Below are 20,899 nucleotides of genomic sequence, written 5' to 3'. Positions count from 1 at the left end.
TTTGACTCAGCCCAACACCTTCAGGTATCACAGATTCTGAAACAACATATTTATGTAGCCCTGCTCCTACTCTGTGTTATATTTAAACATCTTGGAAATAGAAGAAAGGGTACAAAAAGTAATTCAGATCAATGTGAGAATAACTGGGAATGAGTCACTCTGTCCTGAAAGAGCATACTTAATCTTAAGAGCGACTCAGTCACTCTGCTAACAAGGCAACAATATAGAGGAGATGCTCAGGGATGCTCTACGATAGGAAAAGTTCTGGAGTTTGGTCAGGATCAGAGGGAAACATGCGAGCTAACCCACACCACTTTTCTTACTCTAGACAAACCTTTGGAGGCTAAGCTGAGGTGGGCCTGGCCCATGTGTCTCTTTGGAAATCATATAAGAACAAGCATACTGGGTCAGACCAAAGGTCCATCCAGCCCAGTATCCTGTCTTCTGAGAGTGGCCAATGCCAGGAGCCCCAGAGGGAATGAACAGAACAGTCAATCATCAAGTGATCCATCTCCTGTTGCCCATTCCCAGCTTCTGGCCAACAGAGGCTAGGGATACCATCCCTGTCCATCCTGGCTAATAGCCATTGATGAATCTATCCTCCATGAATTTATCTAGTTCTTTTTTGAACCCTGTGATAGTCTTGGCCTTCACAACATCTGCTGGAAAAGAGTTCCACAGACTGACTGTGTGTTGTGTGAAGAAATACTTCCTTTTGTTTGTTTTAAACCTGCTGCCTATTCATTTCATTTGGTGACCCCTAGTTCTTGTGTCCCTCTCAGTGATGCTTTCTTAATATTGAAAGGACAGGGAAAGGGGCAGAGGGGCTGAATTATAGGAGAAGTACCTTCCTAATCCCATCCCTTCCCACCTTCTTATTCCATGATCCCCACACACTGGATACCCCAACACCCTGCATCTGACTGCTTCTGGTTCCCATCTCCATCAGCCCCAAACATTAAACTCCTCCATTCCCTGCCCATCATCCATCCCTCCTGGTCTATTAACATCTGATCCCCTGAGAACCAAGCACCCTGGGGGATTTCGGGAGAGAAGGGGTTACCAGCCCTCAGGGACACCCCACAGCAGGGAACAACTCCAGTTAAGTGTGGGAGCCGAGCCCATGGGCTGGTGGAAGAAGAGAGATGGAGACAGGTCTCTAGAGTGAATACGGGGCCCAAGTTTTCTTCTGCTAATCTCCACGAAAGGGCAGGGAAGGAGAGAGGGAATTTCCAGAGGAGTTCTCTTCTCTTCCTTTGCCCATCAGGTAGAAGGCGGAGAGGCACATCCGCTCAGCTGCTGGAGCTGCAGCAGTGAGACAAAGTGGATTAGGTATTCTGCTCTGCCTGGGGTGTGCTAGACAGACAGAACCAGAGTCACTCATCAGTTCAGGTTTGTCTGCTGCTGTATCCTCACCCCAGAGAGAGGGGAAGCCAGACACTTGGGAACCAAATGTCACTGATGTAGGAGGAAAATCAGGAAATGGCTTATTTTTACTATGGCTACTGACTGGGGCATTTATAGGTGTCTCTGCTATGTGGATTCTTTGATGTTTAATAAGGTATGAGCTCTGAGTGAAGCTTTTCCCACAGTTGGTGCATTTATAGGGTCTCTCTTCTGTGTGCGTTCTCTGTTGTCTAATCAGGGATGAGCTCATATTGAAGATTTTCCCACAGCTGGAGCATTTATAGGGTCTCTCTTCCTTATGGATTCTTTGATGTGTGATAAGGGATGAAATCACATTGAAGCTTTTCCCACATTCAAGGCATTTATAGGGTTTCTCACCTGTGTGAATTCTCCGATGTCTAATGAGGGCTGAGCTCACATGGAAGTTTTCCCCACAATCAGGGCATTTATAGGGTCTCTCTTCTGTGTGGAGTCTCTGATGTAAAAGAAGGACTGAGATCTGGTTGAAGCTTTTCCCACAGTCTGGGAATTTAGAGGGTCTCTCTCCTGTATGGATTCTCTCCTGGTTAATAAGGTTTGATCTCTTCTTGAAGCTTTTCCTGCAGTCAGGGCATCTATAGGGTCTCTCACTCGTATGGATTCTCCGATGTGTATTAAGCGATGAACTCACATTGAAGCTTTTCTCGCAGTCAGGGCATTTATAAGGTTTCTGTCCTGTGTGCACACTCTGATGTTGAATGAGGGCTGAGTTCACACTGAAGCTTCTCCCGCAGTCGGGACATTTATAGGATTTCTCTCCTATGTGGACTCTCTGATGTTCAGTGAGGTGTGAGCTGCGAGTGAAGTTTTTCCCCCACAGTTGAGGCACTTATACGGTCTCTCTCCTGTGTGGGTTTTCTGATGTAAAGTAAGAGCTGAGCTATTGCTGAAGCTTTCCCCACAGTAGGGACAGTTATAGGATCTCTCTCCTGTGTAGATTCTCTCATGTCTAGTTAGGTCTGATTTCCATTTGAAGCTTTTCCCTCACTCAGTGTATGTGGTTTTTCTCTCTCCCATGGAGATTCTCTGCTGGACTGTTGTTCTCTCAAGGTCCTTGCAACCTCCCCCATAATGAACAGATTTATCTACTTCCTTCACTGGGAAGTTACCCTGATGGTTCTCTGGCCTGTGCTCATTCTCACAAGCTGCTTCCTGCTCGGGACTCAAGGACACATTCCCTTGAGATCTTTCCAGTAATGTCCAGTATTGTTCCACTTGCTCAGGACCTTCCTGCTGGGGATTCTCCTCCTCGTACTTTCTCATCATGCCATCACTGGCTGGGATAGAAAGAGATTCCAGGCGTGAGTCATTTCCTGTGCCAGGAGGGTGGGGAAAGGGAGGAAGGGAAACCTCAGAAAGGGGCAGAGCAAATGGGGTGGTGTGTGTGGCCGGGAGACACAAATGAAATGAACTGTTGGGAGATTAAAAAAAAATCAAACTCCATAATTTTTTCCCAGAGAATAGAGAGGATGGCACCTCCACATCCTATCTCAGGTGGAAGGGAGGTACTGCCAGGTGTCAGCGATGGTGGGTGTGAAGACATGAGTGACATCTGCCATGAGGATACCACACCTGCTGGATACAATCCAGAAGTGGGGCAGCTAACTTGGTGTTTTTGGGAATCCAAGCTGTTTCTGTCATTCAAGAATTGTTTCTGAGTTGCTTTAAAGGACTCCTCATCTGCACAGGTACCTCTCAAGGTCTCCCTCTCCTTGAAGCCCCGGTGATCTAGGACCCACAGCATTTCCCCTTGTTCCATCCTGGAGATCATGTCAGATTTGTGAAGACGAAATCCTGTTCCAGGAGAAAGTAAACAAGTGAGATGAGGGTGAATTATTAATGCAAAGAATATTCCACAGGTTAAGGTTGGTTCCTTATTCCCAATTTCTTATTCAAAAGGCCAAGATTTAAAAAACAACAACAACAACAACTCATCAATGCAAGTTTAATTTTTAAAAAATGTCAACAAAATAAGTGAGATTGAATTTTATAACAATTTATATTAAACAAAACCCACTCTCACATGGTGTATCTGCCTCTTAATTTGAAGAAGTTATTGATAGGGCCCTACCAAATTGGTAAATTTAATGTTTTCAGATGTTTAAATCTGAAATTTCACGGTGTTGTAACTGTGGGGGCCTTGGGAATTGTATAGGGGGGTTGCAAACCTGTTGTAGGGGGTTCACGGATTGCCACCCTCACTTCTGTGCTGCCTTCAGAGCTGAACTCTGAATGTAGAAATCGTGGAGCTTCCTGCCACAGGAGGTTCCTGGAGGTGGAGGTGGGTCTGAGCTCCGCCCAAGAGCCGTTGTTCAGGGGATGAACAAGTCCTGTCCCTCCCCAGCCCAGCTGGAGCTAGGAGTCCCCTGGCTGGAGTGCTCCAAGCAGCAGGGAAAGATTGAATTTCATAGGGAAGGGCTTATTTCACAGTCTGTGTGACACGTTTTTCATGGCCATTGGAAATTGGTAGGGCCTTTGTTATTGATATTTGAAAATGTGTATGAAGTTACAGGTCTTGTTACTGTGACTATTGGATGGTTCTGAAGCAGCTGGGACATGCCACTGCCCAACGCGAAAGCTTATTCCTGTGCAACGTGCTGGCACATGTCATCCCCTGTTGTGATAATTTACCCTAATTGTGAGCTTGACCATGAAGGGTGAGTGAAAGTTCATAAAATGTCACAGTAACCTATAATAACAAACATTGATGGGAAAAGATGCAAGAGAGAGACAGGAAGACTGACTTAGTCCAAACAAAAAAGGTTACTGATATAACTCAAGGACTGTGTTAAAATCATGCCCAGCAAACAACAGCAGTGTGAGACCAGAAATCAATTAACCAAAATCGGTGCATCAGAAATTAGGTCTAATATAAATCTATAAATCTAGCCTTCATTTATAATGTTAATTCTAGTGATTTTTCCTCTGTGCTGCTTTGTTTGGATGGTGAGAAAGCATTCAACTGGCTGGAGGGGAATACATCACACATATTTGGTAAGGTATGGTTTTGGAAATGAGTTTTCTACAGGCATATTGGCCCTGTATACTCATCCTCGCGCGGCTGCCTTGGCTAATGATCATCAATCCCCAACTTTTAATTTGTCTAGGGGCAAGGGACAGAATTGTCCCTTATTCACCTTGTTTGCTCCAGCAATGGAGCCATTTGCCATAAATGGAAGAAACAACCTCTTGGTAAAAAGCATCAAAATGTCTTCTGGATTAGAACACAAAAATAGCTTTGTATGCTGATATCTTGTTATATTTGTAGGATCCAGAAGCATCATTAAAAATGATAGAACAGAATTGACTTTGGAATTTGGGCAGGTGTCAGGCTTCAAAATAAACTACGATAAATCTGAAATTTTAGGAATTAATATTCCTGAAAGGGTCAAAGCAAACTTCTGTCAGCCACATAAATTTAAATGGGTAAAGTTCTATTTAAAATATTTAGGAATAAATATTGTATAGAGACAATAAAAACTTTTTTTAAGGCAAACAACCCTCCACTGTGGGAAAAAACAACAACAGAAGAGTTGGACGAATTGAACAAATATTACATTTCTTGGCTAGGTAGGGTAGCCTTGTAAAAGACGAATGTGTTTCAGTACATCCCAGTTGGTATCTGTGACATGTTTTAAAAACATGGCAGGATGCACTATTAAAATTCATACGGAAACATACAAGACAAAGTGGGAGTTCTAAAGTACTGAATAAACCTACACAGTTGGGTGGACTAGCTTTCCCTAATTTGGCTTATTATTATTATGCATCACAATTGAAAGACATGATCAATTGCATTAATAATAGACCATCCAAACGCTGGGTAAAACTCGAACAAGACAAGATCCCAAATATAGCTATTGATAGTAAATGTAGGTTACAGAGAAATGTAAGTCACCAAAAATAAAAAATCGCCCATTCATCCAGGCCACCTTAGCAGCTTTGGACAACTTTTTAAAAATTCCTTTACCTGAGGCCCTCTCCCTTAGCTACTTTTATTACTAGTCACAAATTTATCACTGTCTTGCTTTTTCAGCTAGGACAGCAGAAAGCTGCTCTTGCAGAAACCCACATAGCTTCTTCCACTCCTGGATGATTTTCTGCCTCTTGGCTTCTGTCTGTTTCTGCAGTTACAGGGAGAGAGTGGCAAGGTAACCAGGGGAATATCTTACATGTGCCTCCCAGCAGATGGGGGGGGATATTGGCTAGAACCCAGGGTCCCTAGTGGTGCATGATGGGAAAGTTCACTTAGAACAAGAAGGATGGAGGGCCCAGGACAGGGACAAATGGCAACAGCACAAAAACTTCATCAACTTGCACTGAGCCAAAAATCTCCACCCAGTCAGCCCACATTTTCTCTCCTCTCTCCCCATCTTCCCTAGGCACTCCAGAGAAATCCCAGCCACTATAATATCTGAGCAGCCCCTGGGCAGGGTCTCTCTGGGTCAGTTCACAGACAAGGCTCATGCACAGGCAAATGTTCCCCAAGAGCATCATGGTACCCTCCATGTGCTTGACCCCGGCCTCCTCCCTGGATTCCAGTGGGGATGGTTTCCTGGCTGAGGCAAGCAGGAGGGTCCCTGCGGTTGCCATATCACTCCAGGCACTGTGATCCCAGGAAAATCTCAGTGTGAAAAGGGAAACGAATAAAAACAGAACCCACCTTGTTGCCAGATGCCCAACCCCCAGCTGCAAATATCCCCCACACTATAGGCAGTGGTTCTCAACCAGGGGTACACCTATCCCTGGGGGTATGCAGAGGTATTCCAGGGGGTACATCAACTTATCTAGATATTTGCCTCGTTTCACAACAGACTATATTATAAGCCCTAGCAAAGTCAGTACAAACGAAAATTTCATACAGACCGTGACTTATTTATACTGCTCTATATACTATACACAGAAAAGTAAATACAATATTTATATTCCAAATTGATTTATTTTATAATTATTTGGTAAAAATGAGAAAGGAAGCAATTTTTCAGTAATCGTGTGCTGTGTGACACTTTTATATCTTTAGGTCTGATTTTGTAAGCAAGTAGTTTTTAAGTGAGGTGAAACTTAGGGGTACACAAGACAAATCAGACTCCTGAAAAGGGTTCAGTAGCCTGGAAAGGTTGAGAACCACTCCTATAGACATACACAAAATATTAAATTTCAGACATTGCCCCCAGCTCCAGTCACTCAACATACCCAGAGTGCCAGCTCTGAACATGGACCCCCCAAATAAATATCGCCCCCAAACCCCAGCTCTGAACCCCCCCCCCACAATATTCATAACTTCAGCTACAAAAATGATACACATATACAGATAGCATAATTATAATCAGCCAATCATAACCTCTCCATAGACCCCTTACACAACAATCTTTATACAATATTGGCTGCAAATATATAACAGTGGTCGCAACAGTGGACATCATCCAGTTACAGATGATGTCAATAACGTCACAGTGAGGCTGATATTGGAATACTGCCTCCGGTTTTGGTGTCCTCATTTGACAAAGATGTTGTGAAATTGGAGCTGGGGCAGCAAAGAGCCACCAAATGTTCTGAGGGCTGGAGAAAAATGCCTTCTAGTGAGCTATTGAAAGAGCTCAACTTGTTCAGCTTATCAAAAGAAGACTGAAAGGTGGCTTCATTGAAGTGTTGAAGTGCCCTAATGGAGAGAAAATATTGGGTATTAAAGGGCTCTTTAATCTAGCAGAGAAAGGCATAACAAGACCCAATGGCTGGAAGGTGAAAAGAGAAAAATTCATATTACAAATAAGGCACAAATATTCAACAGCGAGGATGATTCACCACAGGAACAAGCTACCAAGGAAAGTGGTGGATTCTCCATCTCTTGATGTCATTTAATGAAGACTAGATGCCTTTCTGGAATGTGTTTGCCCAAAAAGTAGCTATTGTGTCATACCGGAGGCCTGTGATACGCAGGGGGTCAGATTAGATGCTCTAAGGGTCTCTTCTGGCCATAAAGTCTGATAATTTCTGAAAAACTGAGTGTAGCATGGGGAGCAGCGTGTGATGTTTTACTGTCTAGCCGGCTTGCTTCCTAGAATGAACACTTATTGAGTGGGGTGGTCCACAGGGAGCAGCTCAAACCTCCAAAGTGCCTGGCCAGCGGCAGGACATTAGCACAGCAAGGGAGGAGTGTGGCAGTGAGATCACAAAGGCCTTTTGCAGGACCTCAGACTATTGGTCAAAGGTGGTGGGGAGGTGGTGACCTCACAGAGAGATGCTGACATCAGCCAGGCAGGACAGGGGTGAGGGGCCAGGGAAACCTCAGAGACCCCTGTGGCTTTGCTTCAGCAAGTCTCCTTCTTGAGGTCTCTCTTTGAGGATTGAGAGAGTATTAGGGTTCATGTACTTGAGTGCAAGGAGGAACCTCTTTCGAGTTTTCTCCTTTCCTTTTACTGATTTTACTAGAAAACAGACATCCCTGTTTAGAAGGTAAGAGCCTCCTCGAGGTTTGAAACCTGTTCAGTCTGATCCATCTGGTGACAGTTGAATTCTAGGTGTGGAAAACATGAGCTTAAGGAGGCAGAATTTTTTTCTGCACCTAGAATTTTGTCCTTTAGAATCACTGGGGACACTAGGGTTTGTCCTTTTTGTTTCACCTTTTCCTCCATCCATCCCTCCCTCCTTTCTCTTCTTCTCTTGCTTCTTTTGTCCTTTCTCCTGTTCCCCTCCCAACACCAGGAGGGGTGTGTGTGTGTGTGTGTCGCGGGGGAGTGCTCTGCAGCTCCCATTGTGGGAGGTACTCCCAAAAATGTGGGGCTGAAATAGGGCTTGGGCAGTGATCCCCACCAGTGACCTGGGCCATCCTTTGGGCTCTCTGGTGAGAACCCTCAGCCTCCCGTCCTCAGTCTCTACCCTGATTGGTCCTTGTTGTTCTCTTTTAAGACCAAGTAAATAAGTCCTAACCAGTCATATGTTTGACGAATTTTGCTGCTTCTCTGCATTAATTGTCTCTGAACAGTTCATGATTCTCTCTAACATTCCAGTTCTCCTAAAATACTTGCTGAATAATTACTGTGCACTGTTGTTGGTCTGGATCTCATCTGAGAGCACTTTATTCAGGTCATTCAATGTATGAAATTCAAGATACGATGGTTAGTTTGAAAATTAGGGCTCTTGGGTCCTATTCCCAACTCTGCCACTGACTGGCTGTGTGACCTAAGACAAGTCAATTCTCCTTTCTCAGCCTTAGCTTCTCCCTTTTTCAAGCAGGGATAATAATGATCCGCTCCTACCTACCTCACGGTGGGTGGAGGATGGGGATCCATTGGAGAGTGTCACTAGGAGTAGTGCATAATATGAGGTGTCCTATCACATTTACTCAGATCAGATTATGACATAATAGAATAGCTGAATAGCTGATAAATAGCTGAATATTTTACAATGCCCAAAAATTGTTCCAAAGTGATTAAATCCAAAAATGTCTCAAACTTCCCATGAGCCTTTGCTCCCACAACCCACTTTTTAACAAAAGGTTTCAGAGGAACAGCCGTGTTAGTCTGTATTCGCAAAAAGAAAAGGAGTACTTGTGGCACCTTAGAGACTAACCAATTTATTTGAGCATGAGCTTTCGTGAGCTACAGACATCTGATGAAGTGAGCTGTAGCTCACGAAAGCTCATGCTCAAATAAATTGGTTAGTCTCTAAGGTGCCACAAGTACTCCTTTTCTTTTTTTAACAAAAGCCACTAATTTATGAGCACATTCCACAAAAGTACAGTCATTAGACATTTTAAAATGTCTAAACTTTACCCTGTAAGATTCAGGAGTGACCTTGAATCACTTTAACACGGGATCTTTAAAGAGCACATAATCTAATGCTTCTTGCGCTCTTAATTCATTCAATACCACTCTGGCTTTTCCAGTCAACCTGGTTAGCAGGACAGGCATTCATTGTTCATCTGAGTCCTTGTGAAAACTGGATAGATGTTCAAAGGTAGACAAAAATTCCTCCATGTCTTCAGTATCTTTGTAAACGGGACAAGTCCTTTCCCAATTTTTGCTATTGTGGAGGGCAGATGGAGTTTCAGGCTGTGGCAGATTCTTTTCCTTTTCCAAGACTTGGAGCTGAAGGCTGGCAGCTTCTAGCTGTTTTTGATGAGCCCTTTTCTCAGCAGCCATCTGTTCCATCCACCTTTGATGAGCTTCTTATCTTTTGCTTTTCCTGCAATTGAAGATCTGCCCGTTTTTGTTCATGTTCAAATTGTTGTTCATTTTGCGCTGCTAGCATTCCCACTGCTTCTGCTTCAGCAGCTGCATTTGGGGCAGGTGAGAGTGGAGCCCCTGCTTTCTGATCATTGGCCACGAACAGATTTTTCAGTTCTTGATCAGTAATTTTCTTCCTAAAGGATAACCCCTTTTGTGAGCATAAACCTTCCAGGGTTTTTTATGTCAAGACCCTCATATGGTCATTGCTCACTCATTGTAATTACTCTTTAACCATTAAAATGTTTGAATAGTGTGGCGTTCTGATCCAAAGCTTAATTGACCTGTTTCTGTGAATCTTGCAAAAAGTATGCCAAATGTCACTGTCCTTCAGTGGGTCACAGCTGAAAATACAAAATTCAGAACAAACTGCCGAGAAATGGGGCAGACCCACCCCAAACTGCTGATTATTTTTGTGACTGACTTGGCATATCCTATGGAAGAATAAACTTCTGTCTCATCACACTGGTTAACAAGAAGTCAGAAATATAGTCTCTTTAGGTATCCAAACCCTTGTTTCATCACTCAGACACTAGACTTAATGATGAGTGGTTATTTAAAAACAATCTAATCAAATAAAGGGTTCTTCTAATCCCAAGATTTTAGTGCTGGCTAGATTGGTGCAAACAACCTTGTAGGTGTTTCCCCAGAAACAAACACATTTAAAAAATAGGTATATAGTCAATATTCATAACTTCAGATACAAAAATGATATGTGCATACAAACAGGATAGTGATATTTGATAGATGGTAACTTTTCCATTGATACCATACATGACATACTTTGTACAAGATTTGTTGATTGTATAATAGTGGCAATATTAATGATATAAATGGTCATGTTCCAATCATGTGGCATCACAAGGAAAAGGAACTAATTTAGATTCCATCATTTTGCATAGCTGGGATTACATTTTTCAATGTGCGTTACTTTGCAGTTATCAGCATTTATCCAGAAAAAAAAGTCAATCCCTATCTTCTCCCTTTCCCAGATTCCTCTCTCCATGACCTATCTACACTGCATTTTACTATCCCACCTTATTTCCCCTTGCCTTTGGGATTACCTCTCCAGCTCTGTAGTGAAAGTTGAATGGTGTCTAGGACTCTTTAGGCAGCACCCATACAACCAGATACAATCTCCTGTCCCCACCCTCTTTCCCTTTCACTGGGATTTAGCAACCCTAACTCTGTTTAGTGTGTGTGGGGTCACCCTAAATGAAACCTCAGTCAGGGCATGCTATGAACAGTTCTGCTGTCCTTTACCCATACAATCAGGATAACAACATTTAATCACCCCTGTATTCAAGTACTAAAGTCATTTATAACCCCAAACCAGCCATAATTGATCATTTTGGGAAAGAAGCTCAATCATGGTGTACACCTAGGCAGAGTAGGTGTGTCTATGCAAACACGGTCTGTTCCTGATTTCTTTTCTGCCAGCCCATCAATAGGAGAGGGGACAGGGGAGAGTTCATTCAGACCCTGTGTAGACTTGGTGTCAAGGCTGAATTCCCACTCTGGCACTTCAAGTGCAGAAGGTGGGGGCCCACAAGGATTCTAAAAGTTAATACTTGCCACTCCAGGCTTGTATTAAACTCTCAAGGTTACAGCTTTTCTCTGACTTTGGCTTGATAAATGCTGCCACCACCCAAATGCAAAAAAAAATCCCTTGGACCCAGGAAGGAGCACTTGGGAATTCCCCACTGTGGGGTACCCTCAAGCCCTTTCACCCCACCTCCGGGGAGAGCTGAGAAGAAAACAAAGGAAATTAGCTGTTGCTATCAGCTAATCAAACAGCATAGGCACAAAGCTCTTAGGACCCAACAATCCAAATCCTGTTCTTAAAAAAAGTAAACTTTATTAAAAAAAGAAAGAAAATACATCTGGAACTTAGGCTTTTGCTAGATTTTAAGAGGAATTCCAAAAATTAAGCACCCAAAATAGGGTTCAGCTTAAAGGTTACAAGCAAACAAAAGCATCTGGGGAGATCTACAAGGCAAAATAAAGAAATAAACCTGACTGCGTTTATCTAAACATTCCCTATCAAATGATTCCTTCTAGGTATGGAAGATACTTTTTCATACCTGGTTCAAACCTTACACAGCACTCCTGCTTAGAGCATTGCTGCTCCATGTCCCTGCAGCCCAGAGAATGACAAAGAGAAAGTTCTTTCCCAATTTTAAAAAGTTCTAGCCTTCCCAGTGGCTCTTTTGGTCAGGTGCCCACTCCTTTTCTTTTCTTTTTTTTTACCTAGGGGACTTTTTAACCCTTTACAGGTAAAGCAAGCAGAGAACAGCTACTAAGAGGAATTTTCAGCTAACTGGCTGGCTATGTGTTCATAAAAGGGAGCTCTCGCCCCCTGCCCCCCCCCCCCACCCGCCTTCATTTATCACATTTGGCCTCCAGAATACTAGAGGTCAGAAAAATAGCTTGGGTAAATGCTGTGCCATTGACATTTTCTCCCAACCATTCATGCTTTCTAGTTTTGAAAGGTACAAAATTCTGGGCACAGAGAAGTAATTTGCTTTAAATTTTCACAAGTGCCCACTAATTTTGAGAGCTGGCACAAAAAATAATGGACACTTGAAAATGTAGGGCTACCTCTTTTCTCGGTCACACAGTTTGATATATTTTCCTGGAGTTCTCCAGACACAGAAGAAAGGAAAGATTTTCTCATCAGAGAAAGAGACCTCTTTGAAAGTATATATTGCCACCATGTTATCAGTATCATAAAATGCTACATGGTGCTCTTCAAAGTTCAGAGAAACCCCAATTTTCCCAAGTCGCTCATTCAGGGGCAGATGGATCACAGAGGAGTCAAGAGCTTGGTATTTACCCCAGTCACACTCCACAGCCCAGATCTTCTCCACTGGTCTAAAATTGAGCCATCCCTTCCTCCTTATAGACTCTCTGGCAACCCCTACAACCCACCAGTCACCACCATTCCCCACTTCCACCTCCCAGTAATGTATCCCTGATGTGAAACCTTCAGAACCCAGGACACACACAGAAGAATCAAATCTCTCAGGATTGTCTGGCACATTCTGTGCTGTATCTCCTTTTGTTACACATTTCTGATCCTCAGACAGGATGAGATCAGGATGAGCAGTGATTGGATCCAGAATCACGCTGGCTGCAGAGAGAGAAAAATCAGAGTTTTAGAGGCAGATCTTGGCTCTAGGCAAGGTTGTATTCACTTCTGTGACATAATCTGTCTGAGCTGTCAGCAAATTAGTGACTCTTCTTCCTCCAGTTTACCCAGCTCTGAACAGGGAATAGATCAAAAAGCTCAGGAAAGTGCCAGAATGATTCATTCTACTGGCAGAGTAAAAGCATCAACTGATTCAGGCCTGAGATTCAAAATCTTCCCTATCTGTCCCTCAGCCTCTCCAGAGAGATGAACCAGCTTTACTATGTTTTCCCATCAGATTATATAGAAAGTGATAATAGGGAACAAAGGAAGAGAACGCCACTGCAGAGAAACGCCTCTTGCCGTGCCCTGGGAGGGCTTGTCTTCCCTACTAAATCAGTCACTGTTAGAGAATGTGCTAACATGCGAGCAGTATTGCCAGCCTCAAGACATCAAAAATCAGGCGCCAGACCCTCAACTCATGAGACTTTCTTAAAATCAAGTATTGTTTTTTAGTCTAGGGTTGTGTGTTTTTTAGTTGGTTTGTTTTTCACTGTTGTGCTATCATGACCCAGCAGCAACACTTCCGTCTCCCACTGCCCTAGGACTGGAACCCAGCTGCACTACTTCCTCTGAGTTCCCCACTCGCCTGCCCTGGGACTCCTCTCTCCAGGTGCCAGCAGCACCACGACCCTGACTCCCCACTCTCCTCTTTCCTGTATGGCAAGGCAGAGCTGTGTCCTCAGCTCTTGCCCAGAGCTTTGGCTGCATGCCTGCCCTGAAAATGACAGGACGAGAGGAACTTCTTGTGTCATCATAAAAGCTCCCCCTGCAGATGCCAAAATCCTGTGAGTCTTGATCAGTGGGCGAAAACTGGCAACACTATCTTCCTTGGCTGCTGGAAAGGGACTCTCCCCCCCCCCTTCCTCAGCTGCCATTCAATCCCCTCCATCTCCCTCCCCACCATTGTCCTCTGCACCCCGCCCCCAGCCTCCCTCTTGCCCCAATACACCCTGTATCCCACTCAGCCTACTCTCTGCCCCACCTTTATTGGACACTGTTGTGTCAAAGGAGTGATGGGAGCAACACAGGTTGGCAGCTCGGAGGCAGTTTCATTGGGTTTAGAATTTCTTTTTTAAAAAAAGAGGGGAGCCCAAAATAACTGTTCTGGGGAGACTCAAAAGAACTCCAAGGATTGCAGGGCAACTGAAAAGGGGTGAGCTGGAGCTGGGATGGGTTGTGGGGAAGGAAAAGGGGGAGGGGGATGACAATGCTGAGTGCAGGCTAAATGGGCAGCAGCAAAAATGGCTGGTGGAGTCTGGAGGAAACTGCCCAGTACTGGGCGAGAGAGAGGCCAGTAGCGGAAGAGTCAGCAACCAACACCAGAAAAGAAGGGACACAGTAAGTGGGGAGCCAGTGGATACAGACCCCAGTGGGCGAGTTGCGTCATCAGAGGGTTTCCAGGAACAGAGCTGGAAGGGAGAAAATCCAGTTCAGGGGGGACAGGACAGACAGAAATAGTAGGAACAGTGACAAAAGGGACAGTACTTTGAAAGAAAAAAGGCAGTGGTATAAGGGGAAAAGTGGAAACGTTAAAGGAAGAATAGTGAAATTAAACAAGAGGCAAAATAACTAGAGTCTTGATGTAATCTAAGAAATTATTAGAAAAACACTGTTAGAAAACTATTAAGTAAAGCAAGAATGAAATGGGAATAAAATAAACTGCAACAAAAGATAAACTATAATTAAAGACTTAAGAAATAAGGAGGAAAAGAGTTGTAGTGAAAATGAAAAAATAGTAAGGACTGTAAAATAAAACATCTGGACAGCATGCTGAGGTATATAAGATGAAGTGAAAGGAATAGAAAAATTGTCAGAGAACAAAGGAACTGTAAGCCAGAAAGGAGCAGAGGGATAACTGTTCAATCAAGAAGGCACCACATCACACTAAGGAATACATATTGATATTTAAGCTGGAACTCAAAACAGTAAACAAAGACTGCACAAGAGGATTGCTCAAGGGTTAACTAAACATCCTAAGAAATTTTCCTCCAAACTCTGGGCTTACAGAGGCTGAAAATTGAGAAAATGAAAAGGGAATGCATAAAGTTGGGGTTTATGTTCTAGTGGGTTCTATTTTCTAATTCCAAATTCTATTATTTCATAAATGTAAATTGTTACCTATAAAGTGAGTTTAATTAAAATAATATTAGATAATATATAGTAGATGCTGTGATAGTCTGTACCACTATATTTCTCACTTGCACACTATTGAAATAATATTTGTACACAGTATGCCTTATGAGGTATTTTCTGAAAACTCATAAATTCTGGTCAATATTCTCCTGATAAAATTTGTGGGGCAACAAAGTATGTAAGATAGAAGGTTCCACTTTATGGTGTTATTAACGCATATTCCAAACCACAGTCCTGACCAAACAGAAGTTGGCAAACAGGTCTGTCCTAAACAAAGCAATGTGTGATCTGCTTAATTTGCACTTAAGCAGTAAACAGAGTCATCAAGCAGGAAGGGTAGACAAAGAAACCTCAAACAGGTGACGAAAAACGAGCAGGAAACATCCTCGCCTATGGACTCTCCGTCTCCTGAATCTCAGCTGGGAATGTTTTTCAAAGGAGGGACTGAACTACAAAAGGCGGACAAACACCCCAAGACCCACTCCTCTTCTTCCTCTCTCATTTGCTGTCCATCAGTTGTCTGCATCAGAAGGAATAAAGGAAGCAGCCATTACACAGAAAAGGGGCTCATGGCCAAGAAGTTTGCCCAGTAAGATGAGAGAAACTTGGCTGTGAACGTAACACAGTTTGTTAAGTTAGGCATTAGTTGCATTTTATCTTTATTTTTCTTGTAACCATTTCTGATTTTTATGCCTCATTACTTGTACTCACTTAAAATCTATCTCTTCGCAATGAACAAACTTGTTTTATCTAAACCAGTGTGTTTGAATTGAAGTGTTTGGGAACTCCATTTGGCATAACAAGAATTGTGATCACATTTCTATTAATAAAATGACAAACTTTATATAAGCTTGCATTGTCCAGGAGAGAGCTGGACAGTATAAAATGTACATTTCTTGGGAAAGTCTGGGACTGGGAGGGGGCTGGGGTCACCCTGCCTGTAATTCAGGATAGTGCAGGGGTGGCCAAACTTACTGGCCCTTCAAGCCGCATACAACAATCTTCAGAAGTTCAAAAGCTGGGGCACACCTGCTGGGGCTGGGGCTCGGGTCTTCAGCCCCGCAGGAGGTGCCTCACAGGGCTCAGGACTTCAGCCCTGCTCCTGTTGAAGCCCTGAGCCCAGGCAGGTGTGCCCCACTGGGCAGAAACCCCGAGACCCCCCCTCCCTGCTGGGCTAAAGCCCCTACCCCACCACCCCACTGCAAGGCAAAGGTCCCGAGCTCTGCACCCACCCTCAGTCTGGTAGGTGGAGAATGGAGAGGAGGGCACATGCAGGGCTCTGCGAGCCGCACTTCAGCAGTAAAAGAATCACATGTGGCTCGCAACTCACAGTTTGGCCACCCCTGGGCTAGTGAGAGTCTGAGTGTGACTGGCAGTTTGCAAGTGCACACAGACATAGGTGGGAATGACTTACATGCTGGAGGCCACTTGTCGGTTGCCCAGACTAGAGGCTACAGCAGCAAAGCAGTGTAAAGGGCACTCCAGGTGAGAGGGCATGAGTCACACAGCTACTTACTAGTCTAAAGATACACACAATAAACAAACAGGCACTCACGCAAGCTCTGAAGTGCATGCACATCTGAACATACTGATGAATTTCATGCCCACCACATACACATTTCAAGCTGTTAGCAGATAATTTAAAGATATGACACACTAAAATGGGAAGAAAACGAAAATCTGTATCAGAATAGGTTTCAGAACACAAGGAAGTATTCAAAATTTTAAAAAATAAAAACAGTAGGAAAGGATGAAGTTGAGTGTATGCGCTGCAAATGGTGTGGCCAAATTATTAAATGTAAATATTTATAGGCTAATAGTTTTAAGTCTACAACAGTACGATGTTTATTCAAATGAAAAGTTTTATTTGGGGGTTAGAGATGTATTGTTTTCTTAAACTCTGAGGTGGCATTGTGTTTTGAGTTGTGTTTTAGGTCTGCAGCAAACCACATTGAATTCCATTCATCAAAGCATTAACCTACCAAATACTCTTTTCCCCTGTCCTTCTGTCCACCAAAATAAACCCTGATATTTACCCAGAAAAATTATTAATAGTTTTTTCCACTAATTTTCACCTCTTTTTGTTGTTGTAGTACTAAAACACCAATAAATTCCTGGGAAAAATTAAATAAAATAAAAACCAAAAATGAAGGGCCCTATGCATATAGTATCCAGGTGAGAGTGTAACCCACACACCTCCTGGGTGTGGTGTTCTGTCCCATGTAGTGGCACTGGGACCACTTAGAGAGAGAGAGATAAAATGAGTCTGCTCTACAAGCCTTAGCTAACAGCCAGGTGGCTTTTAGCTCATGCAGTAGAGGCTCACGCACTAAGCACCAGAGGTCCCAGGTTCAATCCCCCACACCTATCAGCATCACAAGAGCATTCAATTGATTTATATAGTGGCTAAATATTTTTCATATTATTCTCCATTGCATACATATGCATGTGAACATTGTTTGCTTTTTGACCATTGCTGCACTTTAAAAAGAGATTTCCACTGAGCTACACACAATGATACCCAGGACCCTTTCTCAAGTTGATAAAAGTAAATAACTCCAGTATTAGTATGGAACATTGTAGTACACACTCAACTTCAAGCTGGTATCAAAACTGACCCTTTTTGTCTCACATTTTACTTTCTATCTGTTAGCCAGTTTGATTCAGTGCCAGAACTTTACATCTCTCCACATGGCTACTCAGTTTCCTTAATACCTTCTTGTAAGGGATTTTTGAAGGTACAAATAGGGAAGGGAAGAAGGAGGATCGTGGGAACTACAGGCCAGTCAACCTCACCTCAGTCCCCGGAAAAATCATGGAGCATGTCCTCAAAGAATCAATCCTGAAGCACTTACATGAGAGGAAAGTGATCAGGAACAGTCAGCATGGATTCACCAAGGGAAGGTCATGCCTGACTAATCTAATCGCCTTCTATGATGAGATTACTGGTTCTGTGGATGAAGGGAAAGCAGTGGATGTATTGTTTCTTGACTTTAGCAAAGCTTTTGACACGGTCTCCCACAGTATTCTTGTCAGCAAGTTAAAGAAGTATGGGCTGGATGAATGCACTATAAGGTGGGTAGAAAGTTGGCTAGATTGTCGGGCTCAACGGGTAGTGATCAATGGCTCCATGTCTAGTTGGTAGCCGGTGTCAAGTGGAGTGCCCCAGGGGTCGGTCCTGGGGCCGGTTTTGTTCAATATCTTCATAAATGATCTGGAGGATGGTGTGGATTGCACTCTCAGCAAATTTGCGGATGATACTAAACTGGGAGGAGTGGTAGATACGCTGGAGGGCAGGGATAGGATACAGGGGGACCTAGACAAATTGGAGGATTGGGCCAAAAGAAATCTGATGAGGTTCAATAAGGATAAGTGCAGGGTCCTGCACTTAGGACAGAAGAACCCAATGCACAGCTACAGACTAGGGACCGAATGGCTAGGCAGCAGTTCTGCGGAAAAGGACCTAGGGGTGACAGTGGACGAGAAGCTGGATATGAGTCAATAGTGTGCCCTTGTTGCCAAGAAGGCCAATGGCATTTTGGGATGTATAAGTAGGGGCATAGCGAGCAGATCGAGGGACGTGATCGTCCCCCTCTATTTGACATTGGAGTACTGTGTCCAGTTTTGGGCCCCACACTACAAGAAGGATGTGGATAAATTGGAGAGAGTCCAGCGAAGGGCAACAAAAATGATTAGGGGACTGGAACACATGACTTATGAGGAGAGGCTGAGGGAACTGGGATTGTTTAGTGTGCAGAAGAGAAGAATGAGGGGGGATTTGATAGCTGCTTTCAACTACCTGAGAGGTGGTTCCAGAGAGGATGGTTCTAGACTATTCTCAGTGGTAGAAGAGGACAGGACAAGGAGTAATGGTCTCAAGTTGCAGTGGGGGAGGTTTAGGTTGGATATTAGGAAAAACTTTTTCACTAGGAGGGTGGTGAAACACTGGAATGCGTTACCTAGGGAGGTGGTGGAATCTCCTTCCTTAGAAGTTTTTAAGGTCAGGCTTGACAAAGCCCTGGCTGGGATGATTTAATTGGGGATTGGTCCTGCTTTGAGCAGAGGGTTGGACTAGATGACCTCCTGAGGTCCCTTCCAACGCTGATATTCTATGATTCTATGAAATAAACCAAGTCACCTAGTCCATCTTTATCCACTATGGGCTTGATCCAAAGTCCACTGAAGTCAAAAGAAAGAGTCCCATTGATTTCAACAAATCAGACGTCAAGAATTATAACATTCAAAAACCAGTTGGAGAACACTGGTCTCTAAGCACCAGACTTCAATACAACACAGGGGCAAACATACCAGTGATACAAGGTAGGCAATGCTCAGTGAGCAATGGGGAATGGCTTGAGCAGCTGCTGACTCTGAAACTACTCTTCATAGCACCAGGGTTAACAGTGAATTCAGTCTAGAACAGCCAGGATACATGCAGCTGTAATACCTTTCACTTTACTGGAGTCTTCTGGCAGCCTTGGCCATAAAACAGACAGGTTAGTGGCCAGTAATAAACGAGGGTCATGTAACTGCCAGCCATCAGGCACCTTGTAATGTCCTGCTTGTCAGTTCGTGCTCTACTCCATGTCACAGTTCATCGCTCTGATGGGACACAGTGTAACCCCTCACATTGCTATGGGGCACTCTGAAATAGGGAAGTAATTACACAGGCCTTGCTGTAATAACTGCTAGGGCCATCCTACGGTGTGACTGTCGAGCTCACCTGGCTCACATCATTCCTGAAGTCTTTAAAGGGGTTTACTAACACAGATGCCACATACAGCCATGACCTGCACTTACAGCTAGTCTTTCTCACAAACTCCTCCTCTGGCATTCCACACATGTGGAAGGTGTCCAGAGTCAGGGGGCACCAATGGCCTATGCCCTACACCTGGCCTGGTCACTGAGAGCTCTTCTTAAACCAATAAATGAGCTCAGAACCACCCAACTGATGGCAGCAGTTGTTCTTAGAACCCCTCCCACATGTGAATACTGGCTCTTGGTACTTACTCCAAGCCACCAGCCCTGTCATAAATATAAAGGGAAGAGTAACCAGTATACAGTGCTATAAAATCCCTCCTGGTCAGAGGCAAAACCCTTTCACCTGTAAAGGGTTAAGAAGCTAAGATAACCTCGCTGGCCCCTGACCAAAATGACCAATGAGGAGACAAGATATTTTCAAAGCTGGAGGGGAGGGAACAAAGGGTTCGTCTGTCTGTGTGATGCTTTTGCCAGGAACAGATCAGGAATGCAGCCTCAGAACTTCTGCTAGTTAGTAAGTAATCTAGCTAGAAATGCATTAGATTTCCTTTTGTTTAATGGCTGGTAAAATACGCTGTGCTGGATGGAATGTATATTCCTGTTTTTGTGTCTTTTTGTAACTTAAGGTTTTACCTAGAGAGATTCTCTATGTTTTGAATCTGCTTACCCTGTAAGGTATTTACCATCCTGATTTTACAGAGGTGATTCTTTTACCTTTTCTTTAATTAAAATTCTTCTTTTAAGAACCTGATTGATTTTTCATTGTTTTTAAGATCCAAGGGTTTGGGTCTGTGTTCACCTGTACAAATTGGTGAGGATTTCTATCAAGCCTTCCCCAGGAAAGGGGGTATACGGCTTGGGGGGATATTTTGAGGGGGAAGATGTCTCCATGTGGGCTCTTTCCCTGTTCTTTGTGTAACACGCTTGGTGGTGGCAGCATATGGTTCAAGGACAAGGCAAAGTTTGTACCTTGGGGAAGTTTTTAACCTAAGCTGGTAAGAATAAGCTTAGGGGGTCTTTCATGTAGGTCCCTACATCTGTACCCTAGAGTTCAGAGTGGGGAAGGAACCTTGACAGGCCCCGTCCCAGCTGGAGCACTCCCTGGTTTTCTGGCTCTTGGTCCTGGGCCCCAGGGAGCTCT

General features: G+C 43.8%; 1 protein-coding gene and 1 pseudogene across 3 annotated transcripts in view; both read right to left on the bottom strand.

The window, feature by feature from the left end:
- Nucleotides 1-1,192: 1,192 nt before the first annotated feature.
- Nucleotides 1,193-2,709, bottom strand: LOC125621493 (uncharacterized; annotated as a pseudogene).
- Nucleotides 2,710-11,504: 8,795 nt separating this feature from the next.
- LOC125621783 (butyrophilin subfamily 1 member A1) overlaps nucleotides 11,505-20,899 on the bottom strand; it is a 59,171-nt gene continuing 49,776 nt past the window's right edge. For all 3 annotated transcript variants that reach the window (XM_048819081.2, XM_048819080.2, XM_048819079.2), the window contains one exon: nucleotides 11,505-12,804. In XM_048819081.2, the coding sequence (XP_048675038.1) occupies nucleotides 12,269-12,804 (536 nt within the window). In that variant the 3' untranslated portion in view covers nucleotides 11,505-12,268. The remainder of the gene's footprint in view (nucleotides 12,805-20,899) is intronic.

Source organism: Caretta caretta, chromosome 14 (assembly GCF_965140235.1).
Source record: "Caretta caretta isolate rCarCar2 chromosome 14, rCarCar1.hap1, whole genome shotgun sequence".
Taxonomy (NCBI): domain Eukaryota; kingdom Metazoa; phylum Chordata; order Testudines; family Cheloniidae; genus Caretta; species Caretta caretta.
This window is presented reverse-complemented; position numbering and strand designations above follow the sequence as displayed.